General features: G+C 50.8%; 1 protein-coding gene across 1 annotated transcript; it reads left to right on the top strand.

The window, feature by feature from the left end:
* Nucleotides 1-1,678: 1,678 nt before the first annotated feature.
* C1R (complement C1r) lies at nt 1,679-11,510 on the top strand. The gene is made up of 11 exons (XM_047866927.1): nt 1,679-1,834; nt 2,566-2,794; nt 4,357-4,549; nt 4,874-5,020; nt 5,121-5,317; nt 5,606-5,753; nt 5,861-5,982; nt 7,946-8,024; nt 8,381-8,536; nt 10,075-10,149; nt 10,617-11,510. Coding segments are annotated over exons 1-11 (2,127 nt in total). The 5' UTR covers nt 1,679-1,832; the 3' UTR covers nt 11,396-11,510.
* Nucleotides 11,511-12,871: the final 1,361 nt, after the last annotated feature.

Here is a 12,871-nt window from a genome sequence, read left to right as displayed (position 1 = left end):
AGAAGCAATCTTCATTTGGCTGTTTCTTTCTATCCTTGGTGTAAGTTAGTCAAGGGTTCCTTTCAGTGGTCGGGCAGTGGGGAGGCAGGGCTGGGACTGAGCTGATGCGCCCCAGGTTTGTCACTTTCCAGTCATGTCGTCTACATCAGGACAGAACTCAGGATCCCTGGGACGGATGGGAGAGCTTCAGCTAAGACTTACCTTCTTGGACCACCTCTCCTTAACCCGTAACCTCTGCTATTCTGCCTCCACTGTGAACACCACACGAGACATACGCACAGCGCTGTCAGCCTGCTGACACGCAATTCGCTAAGCAAGGTTCCCCGTCTTTCTTGTCTCCTGATCTGGTCCTTATCCCTCTCCTCTATTTTTTTGCCTTTCCTAACCTGACAAGGTCATGGGTCATGTCAGGGATTAAGTCATGGATCAGCCCCGCCATCAGATCCGTTCCTCAGCTCTGACGTACAGGCCTGCTGGAGGAACCCTCCGCACCTTGGTTGACCTTGCGTCTTCCCTGTGCCGGCTCTCTAAGTACATTCAGTGACGACTTGGCCACTGCCTAATGGGAAACTGCCCCATCTTTGTGAGTCCTCGCTATCCGTTGCCTGGGAAAGTGCCTGGCACATTAAAATAGGTACGTCCCTACATGGAGGAATGAGTGGGTAGGTGGAGCGGGTAGGTGGAGGGATGGAGGGATTAATCTCATTGGAGAAACAAGTGGGATACACTCCGAAGGTCTAAAAACTCAGACGACTGCTCTGCCTGAGCTGCCCTATAAAACATGGTGCCATATTGGTATTTTGGTTTTGCCACATACGGTATTTGAGCCATGGCGAGTTGAGAAAGAAAGCCTTCCACAGAGAGCATACTTTTAAATTAGGAGACTATGCCCTGGAGCCCAGGAAAGATAAGAGTCCCCCACCCCCACCCCAGGGCCTGGCTTTCTCTCAGAAAAGGCCAAGTCACTGTTGGTCCACAGCCACACTGTTGTTTGGCTAGCCCTAGGCAGCCATGACTCTCAGGGCCCCAATATTTGACCAGATGCCCAGAAGAAGAGATGTCTCTACCCCCGCTCAGCTTCCCTTGCCTCTCTAAAAGCCAACTTCACTGGCAGGCCTGAGCTCATTGAAGTGGGGAGGAAGCATCTTACAAGAGTCCCTAGTGCTGCTTTAGGGTCACCCTGACACAACAAGCCCTGTTCAGTGTTTGTCATTCAAGGATGAGTAGGCCGGGGCCCCAATGCAAACAAACTCCATTGTCTTCTTTCACTCCTGCAATGCCCTCTTCTACCTTGTTGTTCCTGGACATGAAAATCCTAGCCATTCCTGGACCAGGGCCGTTGGGTGACTAAGGGCAGGACGAACCAGATTGATGGAACAGGTGATGCAGAAAAGAGAGTCTCCCTCAACAGCGATTTCCACTGCCTTTGGTGTAGGAACCTTGTAAAGACAACGGCGGTCCCTGAAGAAAATGAAAATTCAGATCAGATTTAGAAACCGCGAGGTCTGGGTTTTCCAAACCAAAGGCTGTCTCCACTGGAGAAACTCAGGCCCGGCTCCCTAGCCCTTCCCCAGATCGACCAGCAGGTGGCGCCACCATCAGGGATTTCAAAACCAAAACTCTACTCAACTGGAAACAGACTTTTTTTTTCATTTTGTTTATGCAAATAGTTCATTCCCTACAACATTCCTCCGGGAATGGTTCCCACCCCCCTTCCCCTCCACGCTCATTCCCTCCCCCTTCCCTCCTCTGCATGACCGCTGTCTCCCTCAACGCAGAGTGGATGAAGACGCTGTCAGGAGAGTCTAGGATCCAAAAACAGGCCTGGAGAAATGTGAGTAAGGCTGATGGGGACCCAGGGAGGGAGGGAGGGAGAAGCCAGAAGGGAGAATCCTGGGCAACTCTGCTCCCAAATTTATTCAGGGAGACAGGAACACCCTTCCCCTCCCCGTATATCTTACCTTATGCCGGTATGCACATGCGGGCACACGCAAACATATACCTTCCATCCCTCCTCATGAGGACAAAAGGAGACCTTACACAAGTGAGGCGATGGCCACGCTCTCTTCTTCCTCCCAGCTCATAGCAGGGGAGCAGCAAGATGGGGAGACCCACTCTGCCCAGGAGGGGTGCGCTCTGTGTGTGACTCCATATTCTATAGGCCGTTTCTCCCAGAGGCCTTTGCTGGCCCTTGGGAGCCATATCAGAGAGCCATGACTGGAAACCCTCACCCTCAGTTAACTGGTCCCAAGCCAGCCCTATTCCGGGAAGGGGAGGGGAGTGTTGCGAGAGGGCAGGGGAGGAGGATGGGGAGAGAGGACAGGGAGTATGATGACCCTTTGGACTGCACATTGCCCCGGGGGAGGAATACCCAATGCAGTGGCTGCAGAGACCAGCCTCCCCTCTTCACCCACCCCCACCGAGAACATCTCTATGAGGTCTAGAATGGCCAGAGTGGAAAATGCCGAGCGGTATGACCATCCCAGCCCCCACCCCAATCACTGCCAAAATGGCAAGGGTGCTGCACCCCTCCAGCCCTACAGACACCCACTTTCTTTTCGGCAGGTGGCTCTTATACCTCCTGGTGATGATCCTGTTCTGTAAGGTGGAAGGCTCCATCCCCATTTCTCAGAAGCTCTTTGGGGAAGTGACTTCTCCTCTGTACCCCAAGCCTTACCCCAACAACTTTGAGAAAACCACTGTGATCACGGTGCCCACAGGATTCAGGGTGAAGCTCGTCTTCTGGCAGTTTGACCTGGAGCCTTCTGAAGGCTGTTTCTATGACTATGTCAAGGTATGGGATCGGGTTGGGAGGGCAGAGGGAGAGCTGGGTGTCTCTGGAAACTGAGGACTTGTGTTCTAACCACCCTGGATAGTATTCCTCACACATGGACAGAGCCCTAGCCCTTCAAGAGCTGATGGCCAAGTGGAGCTCTGAGAGTCAGGTGACACCCTGGATGTGTGTGGGGGGGGGGTGTCCACTGGATTTAGAGGCCCTCAGTGAGCACTGAAGGGAGAAACATGGAGGAAGGAATGTATAGGTCCCACTTCCAGGAAATGTACTGTCCATAAGAGTCAGAAAAACCTTCCCCATCTGCTGACTTTCTGGGAGTCTTTGGAAAACAGCTGTGCCTCAGTTTCCCTGTTTCCATGTAGAATATCACCATGGCTGCCTACCTAAACAGGAACATGGGGAAGAGAAATGTATGCAGTAGTAGCTCAAACATAGCCCTCAGCAAAGTCAATGGGCTCAGTCTCCTCACCTTTGAAGCAACCAAGAAGGCCTTCCAAGTCTCAACTTTCTATATCCAATAAAAATGAGATTCAAGGTTCAGGATCCAAGTAGAGCCTACACACATCCGATAAATACCATTCCCAGGAGGGTATACCCTCTGGAGGCTATGAGAGAATGATCGGAAAATGATACATCTTCCTAACCCAGAGGACTTGAGAAGTTTGCAGGGTTGGGGGGAAGGGTCTCCAGGGTAGGGATAGAGAGGGATGGGGAGGGGGCAGGATGTCTTCCACTTTTGAGGGGTTAAGGAACCTGTGAAGAAAGAGATAAGGTGGGGGGGGGGCGCCAGGGTGGCTCAGTCGGTTAAGCATCTGACTCAGTTTCAGCTCAGGTCATGATCTCATGGGTTCTTGAGATCAAGCCCCGAGTCGGGCTCTGCATTGACAGCATGGAGCCTGCTTGGAATTCTCTCTCCCGCTCTCTGCCCCTCCCCCACTTGTGTACACTCTCTCTCAATTTCTCTCTCTCTCTCTCTCAAAATAAATAAATAAACTTAAAACAATTTTTTTTTACGAAAGGAAAGATAAGGGAATCTAGGCGATGCTTGCCGATATGAAGGCTGGAGAGGCTCACTCTCAGCTGAGTCTATCAGGAAGCATGACTGGATGTGAATAGTTTGCATAAGGTGAGGTGGAGTAACTAGACAGAAAATAAAGCAAACCTGTCGGGCTCTCAGAATGAAGGAATGCTAAAGACTTGGGTGGAGACAACCAGGATTCCAGTGGAAGATGAGCACGGGAGGTGGTGGAAATGAAGAAAGGTCTGAAACGTGCTGGGGGACGGAGAACAAGGAAGAGATGATGTACCAGGCACAGGGTGACATGCAAGGAGTTACCCACTGGGAGACTCAGATGCACCATGGAAGTCCCGCCAGGGTGGGGAGAAGTTCACAACAGCCAGATCCCGGCAGGCAGAAACCAGGCAGAGGCTGTTGCGCCAATAGAGTGGAACTCTTTGGGACACTCGCTCTTTGGGACAAGAGGAGGAACTTCACTGACCTTCCTCATGGGACGTGTCTCCTTAACAGCTCCTCTTCCCGCCCCTTCTCCTTCCTCCACCAGATCTCTGCTGACAAGAAAACTCTGGGGAGGTTCTGTGGGCAACTGGGTTCTCCACTGGGCAACCCCCCAGAAGCAAAGGAATTTATGTCTGAAGGGAACAAGATGCTGCTGACCTTCCACACGGACTTCTCCAATGAGGAGAATGGCACCATTATGTTCTACAAGGGCTTCCTGGCCTACTACCAAGCTGTGGGTGAGTGGTCCCTGGGTGCCTTTTTTTCTGGCGTTAGTCATATGGACTAGGGACCAGAAAAGGGGAATCTTGAATCCAAAGGAGTAGGAAGCCTGTCCTCCCTTCCTTTTCCCCTCAAGAGAGCTTTGTCCAAAGGGGGCCTGCCAACCTGGGTTCTGTCACCATTGGGGGATTTCCAGAAGACATTATTAGACAGGCCTGGAAGTTGAGGTGGCCAAGAGATGACTTTGTCTTTCGGCCTCCAGTGAGTGATCTCTCTGAGAGCAGAGCCATTACAGAAATCCCCGGCAGGAATTTAACCTCTCCTTCTGGAATCTCTTCCAGACCTCGATGAATGTGCCGCCCAGCGCAATTCGGTTGAGGAGAATCTCCAGCCCCAGTGCCAGCACCTGTGTCATAACTATCCTGGTGGCTACTTCTGTTCCTGCCGTCCAGGCTATGAGCTTCAGAAGAATGGGCATTCCTGCCAGGGTGAGGTTGGGGCACTGTGGAAGGGAGGCAGGGATGGAGCAAGGGCTTGCTGGCCAGCCCGAGAGTCTCCGGTGACCCCCACCCGGCTCTGTTCCCACAGCTGAGTGCAGCAGTGAGCTGTACACGGAGCCATCGGGCTACATCTCCAGCCTGGAGTACCCCAAGCCCTACCCCCCTGACCTGCGCTGCAACTATAGCATCCGGGTAGAGCGCGGCCTCACCCTCCACCTCAAGTTCCTGGAACCTTTCGAGATCGATGACCACCAGCAAGTGCACTGCCCCTATGACCAGCTACAGGTACAGCCGTCCTACTCCCTGAGAGACCCCCTTCCTCTCCTTCCCCTCTTCACCCGGCACCCCTCACCCCTGCTTCCCGCTAGATCCTCTGGCCAATCGGGACAGGAATGACCAACGTCACACATGGGCTAGGCAAGTTCCCACACAACTGGGTGTGGATCCTAGGGATCCCTTTCCCCCTCCAGCTGAAAGCATACACAAAAAGCAGACTTCCCACCACCGCCGCCCTCCTGGCTCAGTGGGGAAATATCTGAATTAGAGAGATGGCCCTCACCTCTTCCCCACCAGATCTACGCCAGTGGGAGGAATATCGGCGAGTTCTGTGGGAAGCAAAGACCCGCTGACTTTGACAGCAGCAGCAATGCCGTGGATCTGCTGTTCTTCACGGATGACTCGGGGGACAGCCGAGGCTGGAAGCTGCATTATACGACTGAAAGTAAGATTTCCCGGGGGCCTCTCCCATTAGGCAACACTGGGGCAGAATCAGATGGGTAGAAGAGACAGTGGCTCTGACATGAATATGTCCTCTGGTCTCCCCAACAGTCATCAAGTGCCCCCAGCCCAAGACCCTAGACAAGTTCACCATCATCCAGGACCTGCAGCCTCAATACCAGTTCCGTGACTATTTCATTGTCACCTGCAAACAGGGCTACCAGCTTGTGGAGGTAAGAGCCCAAGGCTGAGGGAAAACAGCTGGCCCAGCCTTCCAGGGGCAATTCACACGGGTAGCTCAGCCCCGCCCCCCCCCCCCCATCAGATTTAGGCTCAGTCCCGATTGGACTCACAGATGCTTGAGCTGGAAGGGTCACCTGGTCTACCAGCTCTCAAACCTGACTATACACTGGGAACACTTGGAATGTTATGAATACTGATGTCTGGGTCCCCTGTAAGAGATTGATTCCATTGACCTGGAGATTGATTCCTCGGCCTGGCACCTAGGGCATCAGGATCACTCGAAGCTAATGTGCAGCCAAGTTTATGAACTACTAACCTTGGGCAGTAACGGTAGGATTAGGACCTGAAAAGGCAGGGTGGAGTACAAGGAGTGACTCGCTCAGCATCACAGATTTTGTACAGGAGGGACTAGAACCAAATCTCCCGCCTCTTGCCCCAGGGCTTTTTTATGTACAATGAGGTTCTCAGCCTGGGCCCACCAGCCTGTTCTCAGCTTTGCGGGTGCAGTAAAGAACGTGGTTTTATTGGTTAATCTCACAGAATCCGGTCAAGTAAAATGCGGTTTTGAAAGACATGAAAGTTAGAGTGACCCCTGGGCAGGGGCACGGGACGGGACATCCCATCTTTGGTCAATAGATCCACTTGGAAGACCTCATCAGAATCAGAGAGAAGATCTTTGGTATGCCCTCAAATAGTAGTTAATTCATTCAGCAAACATTTTAAGTGTTTACCGAGGGTCAGGCGGTGTTCTAGATGCAGGAGGTCAGTAAAAAGAAACGCGCATATTCACGAGAGCCTTCATGCAGCCTACCTATGAATGTTGCATCAAGCTGAGCTAGCCAGACGAGTTGCTCTGTACCCCTGGATGTCTCCAGCTACGTCATGAGGACTGGCTGTCCCAGGCCCAGAAGACTGGAGACTCCCGTACTCTTTGCTCACGTTACAACCCTCCCTGTCTTCTGCTGCCACCACCCTTACCTTGGCATGTGTGACTCACATCATAGAATTTAAAGCAAGCCACACAGCTTGTCTCCCGTTATTTGCATTTCACTCAAACATCCTTGTTCTCGTACGCACTCTCTTGCGATCTTTTCCAGGGCTAACTCTCTGGGATGGTTGTTGGCCTTAATAAAACTCATTCATAGGGTCCGGTTAATTTTCATCTCAGAGGGTGCCATTTTCTTGCTTTGTGCTTGCTATCTACTCAACTACTATAGCATTTGGCACACATCAGTATCTCAAGCACCCTGGAAAATGGCTGGGCCCTTGCCCTTCAGAAAACTGCGGTCTAGGGGCACCTGGGTGGCTCAGTGGGTTAAGCAACCGACTCTGGCTCAGGTCATGGTCTCGCAGTTTGCGAGTTCAAGCCCCGCGTCGGGCTCTATGCTGACAGCTCAGAGCCTTGAGCCTACTTCAGATTCTGTGTCTCCCCCTCTTTCTACCCCTGCCCTGCTCACGCTCTGTGTCTCTCTGTCTCTCAATAATAAACATTAAAAAAAAATTTTTTTAAAAAAAAGGAAAACTGCGGTCTAGGAGAAAGGAAGTGATGCAGGCTGAGACCGGTGTGTACTCCAAAGGAGGAGAAACATGGTTCTACTTCAGGGCACGGTGTTTTGTTCCAACGCAGAAAACACCCAACCAGTCTTGCTGTTTTTTTAATCTAAACCTGTGGAGTCCAAATGGGCCTCCGTGGAAAAAGGCAAGAGTCTAGAGAGAGGATTATTGGGCCTGACAATGAGTCCTTGCTCTGACTTGCTGCTGTGTGGCTCGGGGCTCCCCTCTGTAGCCCTGGTCTGAGAAGGACAAAGGAGCCGCACCCACAGAGGTTCTGCGGTCTGCGAGTTTGAGATGTTCTTGCACTGGCTACTGCTCTGGGGTGGGAAAGGCGGGAAGGGAACCGCAGTGCCTTCTTGTACTAATGACACAGCTACCTCTGTCCCTCTTCTCACACAGGGAAACCAGGTGCTGCTCTCCTTCACGGCTGTCTGTCAGGACGACGGCACGTGGCACCGTGCCATGCCCAGATGCAAGAGTAAGTCCCAACTCAGGAGTATCTGCCCCTACTCCCACCCCCTGGCCATGGGGACCTGGGATGTGAAAGGAAGAGGGGGCCTGGGCTAAGCCTCTCCCCAAAGGACTGTCCCCCCCACTTGTCCTCTGAAGCCTATGGCCCACACCAGGAACCAGTCGGCCCCCCGCTCAGCTGTATTGGGGGGCTCTACCCAGAACTGAATTTCACTCCATCCAGTTCCCATCCGTCATAAGTTCCCCCCACCGACCGTATTGCCCTGAGGTTCTCAGCTTGTTCTGTGGGCAGACAACCCGTGGTCCCTCCGCTGAAGTTCCAGTACGTTCTCAGCTCTCATACGGCCCTGTGTTCTCTCCAAGTCAAGGACTGTGGGCAGCCCCAAAGCCTGACTAACGGGGACTTCAATTACACCACCGCAAAGGGGGTGAACACCTACCAGGCCCGTATCCAGTACTACTGCCGGGAGCCCTATTACAAGATGCAGACCAGAGGAGGCATCAGTGAAACCGAGCGAGGTAGGGACCCATGCAAATGGCAGCCTCCTCCCTTCCATCTTCTCGGGACATCTTCCGGAGATTTCTTCCAACATAACCCCTCGAGAACGGATGCATAGTACGGTATCTTCCCAGGACACTGGCTTCAGGGGCCTAAAGTACGATGCCAAGAGGCGTCTAGGAGGGTTGAATAAGGAGGCACCGGAGCCGATACAAAGAAAATCTCAAATCTCATAAACGGTCCGCTCCTTCTCACCACAAGCATCATCATTCCCACCCGCGCAAGCAGCGTCACCATCCCGACCTCCGTCACCATCATTTCCACCACCACCATCCCCACCACCTCCAACACCCCCTCAGGCTACTATGTTGCAACTTTTTTGCATTTAGATTTACTAAATGACTCTCAAACTTATCTTCCAAACGTTTCTTTAAAATAAATCAGGAGTGCCTGGGTGGCGCAGTTAAACATCCGACTTCTGTTCAGGTCATGATCTTCCAGTTTGTGAGTTCAAGCCCCATGTCAGGCTCTGGGATGACAGCTCAGAGCTTGGAGCCTTCTTGGGTTCGGGGTCTCCCTCTCTCCCCGTCCCTCCCCTGCTCACACTCTGTCTCTGTCTCTGTCTCTCTCTCAAAACTGAATAACCATTAAAATAAATAAAATAAAATAAAATAAAATAAAATAAAATAAATCACATCCTAGGAGCGCCTGGGTGGCTCAGTCAGTTAAGCGTCAAACTCTTGATTTTGGCTCAGGTCATGATCCACAGTTTGTGAGTTCCAGTCCCGCATTGGGCTCCGCACTATCAGCATGGAGCCTGCTAGGGATTCTCTCTCCCCCTCTCTCTCTCTGCTCCTCCCTCACTCGTTCTGTCTCTCTCTCTCTCAAAATAAATAAACTTTTTAAAAATAAAATAAAATAAATGACATGCTTTGTAGGTTAGAAACATCCAAAAAAAGAAACAATCTTATATTGAAATTATATAGTATTATTAAACAGCTGGGCTTTGAAGTCAGACAACCCTTAGTTTGCATCTTGGTTCTGTAACCTAGAAATTATGTGACCTTGTGCAAACTATTTCAGCTCATTTTCCTCCTCCAAAAAAATGAGGATAGTAATGCATCCCCGAAAGTGTCACTGTGGTGCTTCAAGGAGATAATGTCAAGAAAGTGCTTAGCAACAGGTACGGTACTCCGTCAGCCATCAGAAAATGTAGCCACCATTATTATCTACAAACCCACTTCCAAGGTGCAGTCACTGACAAGATGTTCAAATGTTCCTTCCGGTTTTTATGTCTACCTTCACAAACAGGGAGCACATCAAACGTAGAGTTAATGTTCTGATTTTTTTCACCGAATGTCAACACCAAAAAAATATACGTAGGGAGCCTCACAACACTTGTGATATTCCATCCTTATGTATTTCAACCTTCCCTTCGTCCGTGTTGGTTCCAGATCTCCCCTCTCCCCATCTAGCGCGCTCTGTGCTTACTGGCCTCTGCGAGCCGCTTCTTTTGCCCACCATCTCCCAGCCTGCTCATCGCCCCCTCTTTCCACAGGGGCCTATACCTGCACCGCCGAGGGCATTTGGAAGAATGAAAAGGAAGGACAAAAGATTCCTCGGTGTTTGCCAGGTGAGTGGAAGCCCTCTGGGGCCATCCTCAGTGCCTTCGGCAACCCTGCGGGGCCTCAGGAAGAGCCTGCACAGAGCATGGAGACAAAGTGAATGGAGAGACACTCCAGCTTGAGGTCAAAAATAGACAGGAGGAGTAAAGGGGGAAGGTAAGGAGAAGGCCCAGGAGAAACGGACAGAGGGACCCAGACAACTGGACTCGGTCCTGACATTCCCGCTTTTTCCCTGAGCAGATGGGGAATCGGGGAGTAAAAAAGAGCAAGAAAACCCCCAGGAAGAAATAAACCAGAGCCAGGAGGAGAGGGTGACAAAGGCCAAAGACTCAGGGGGAGGGTGGGAATGGGAGAACAAAGAGGAAACGCCCCCAGAGCCAGAAAAAAAGGCCTCAGGGGGGAACTGCCTGATCACAGAAGGAAAGAGGATGGGCCGGACTGACTTGAACTTGCCTTCTCTGTCTCTCCTCTCCAGTGTGTGGGAAACCCGTCAATCCCGTGGAACAGAAGCAGCGCATCATTGGAGGGCAAAGAGCCAAGCTGGGCAACTTCCCCTGGCAGGCATACACCAACATCTACGGGCCAGGCGGGGGGGCCCTGCTGGGCGACCGCTGGATCCTCACGGCTGCCCACACCCTCTACCCCAAGGACTACAACGGGGAAAATAACGCCACCAGGGATGTGTTCCTGGGCCACGTAAACGTGGAAGAGATCACAAAACTAGCAAACCACCCTGTCCGCAGGGTCAGCATTCACCCAGACTACCGCCAGGACGAGTCTAACAATTTTGAGGCGGACATCGCCCTCTTGGAGCTGGAAAATAGTGTCACCCTGGGGCCCAACCTCCTCCCCATCTGCCTCCCTGACAACGAGACCTTCTATGACAGGGGCCTCATGGGCTACGTCAGTGGCTTTGGGATAATGGAGGAGAGGCTTTCCTATGACCTCAAGTTTATCCGTCTGCCCGTAGGTAGGCGAGAGGCGTGTGAGAGCTGGCTCCGGAAAAAAAATAGGAACGATGTGTTTTCTCAAAACATGTTCTGTGCCGGGGACCCGTCTCTAAAGCAGGATGCCTGTCAGGGCGATAGCGGAGGGGTCTTTGCAGTGAAGGATGAGGACAATGATCGCTGGGTGGCCACGGGCATCGTATCCTGGGGCATCGGGTGTGGCAGGGGCTATGGCTTCTACACCAAATTACTCAACTATGTGGACTGGATCAAGAAGGAGATGGGGGAGGAGGAGGGAGAGGGCTGAGCCCACAATTCACTAGGTCAAAATCCAGACAGCAGTGTGTTAAAAAAAAAAAAATGATCTGACCAGTTATTGATAACCACTAAGAATCCATATTAAAATCACTGATGCAGAAAGACACTGTGTGAAATAAATGCTCTTTTCTATAATCCCATCCCTGAAACAACCCAAAGGTCACCTTTATTTCCTCCAAGGATTGCAGAAGATGTATTCCACAATCTCTAGTTATCATTGTCCTCTTCCGTCATTATACCCTTGGGCAATTGAAACTCTTTCCAAAGAAAATTTTATGAGAAATGCCAGTGTGCAGAATGAGTTAAAAGTAGTATTTAACCAATATAAAAATATTTAATAAGATCATATTCGAAATACTTAAGGGGCACCTCGGTGGCTCAGTCGGTTAAGCATCGGACTTTACACAGGTCATGATCCCACACTTCCAGGGTTCGAGCCCCGCGTCAGGCTCTGTGCTGACAGCTCGGAGCCTGGAACCTGCTTCAGATTCTGTGTCTCCCTCGCTCTCTGCCCCTCCCCTGCTCGCACTCTGTCTCTCTGTCTCCCAAAAATAAACAGTAAGAAAAAAATTTTTTTTCTTTTTTTTTTTTAATTTTTTTTTTTTAACGTTTATTTATTTTTGAAACAGAGAGAGACACAGCATGAACAGGGGAGGAGCAGAGAGAGAGGGAGACACAGAATCTGAAACAGGCTCCAGGCTCTGAGCTGTCAGCACAGAGCCCAACGCCGGGCTCGAACTCACGGACGGTGAGATCGTGACCTGAGCCGAAGTTGGACGCTTAACCGACTGAGCCACCCAGGCGCCCCAAGAAAATAATTTTTTAATACTTAAGAAGACAATCAGAATCAAAAATGTTTATGCACACATTTACAATTAGGGTTCTAGATAACAATTTATTTCTAATTTTGTTTTGATTATATAAGAAGAAAATCCTGATTTCCCCACACATGTAGTTGCAAATATAACAGTTTTTTTTTAAAGCTTCCTTTCCAGGGGGCCCAGGTGGCTCCGGCGGTTGTCAGATTCCCGATTACAGCTCAGGTCACGATTCCAGGACTGTGGGATTGAGTCCTCCTTCGAACTCCTCATTGAGTCGGGCTCCCAGTGGAAGCGGAGCATGGAACCTGCTTGGGATTCTCACCCTCTCTCCTTCTGCCCCTCTCCCTCCCTCAAGTGTTTCTTTCCTCTCTCTCTCTCAAATAAAAAAATAAAAATTAACAAATAAGAAACATTCTTTAAAAAATAAATTTAAAAAGTAAGCAAATAAAAGCTCCCTTTACAACTTCTACGTGTTTCTTTTTTTGTTTTTTTATTTATTTATTTTTAATGTTTATTTATTTTGAGAGAGAGAGAGAGAGAGAGAGAGAGCATGAGCGGGGGAGGAGCAGAGAGAAAGGGAGGCAGAATCTGAAGAAGATTCCAAGCTCCAAGCTGTCAGCACAGAGCCCGACAGGGGTTTGAAC

The sequence above is a fragment of the Prionailurus viverrinus genome, chromosome B4, assembly GCF_022837055.1.
Source record: "Prionailurus viverrinus isolate Anna chromosome B4, UM_Priviv_1.0, whole genome shotgun sequence".
In the NCBI taxonomy this organism is placed as follows: domain Eukaryota; kingdom Metazoa; phylum Chordata; class Mammalia; order Carnivora; family Felidae; genus Prionailurus; species Prionailurus viverrinus.
This window is presented reverse-complemented; position numbering and strand designations above follow the sequence as displayed.

Bases quoted from the DNA above. Each gene is read 5' to 3' on its own strand.
- C1R (XM_047866927.1), top strand. The intron at 5,318-5,605 runs GTACAGCCGTCC...CTTCCCCACCAG, and splicing joins GCCCCTATGACCAGCTACAG to ATCTACGCCAGTGGGAGGAA. The intron at 8,537-10,074 runs GTAGGGACCCAT...CTCTTTCCACAG, and splicing joins CATCAGTGAAACCGAGCGAG to GGGCCTATACCTGCACCGCC.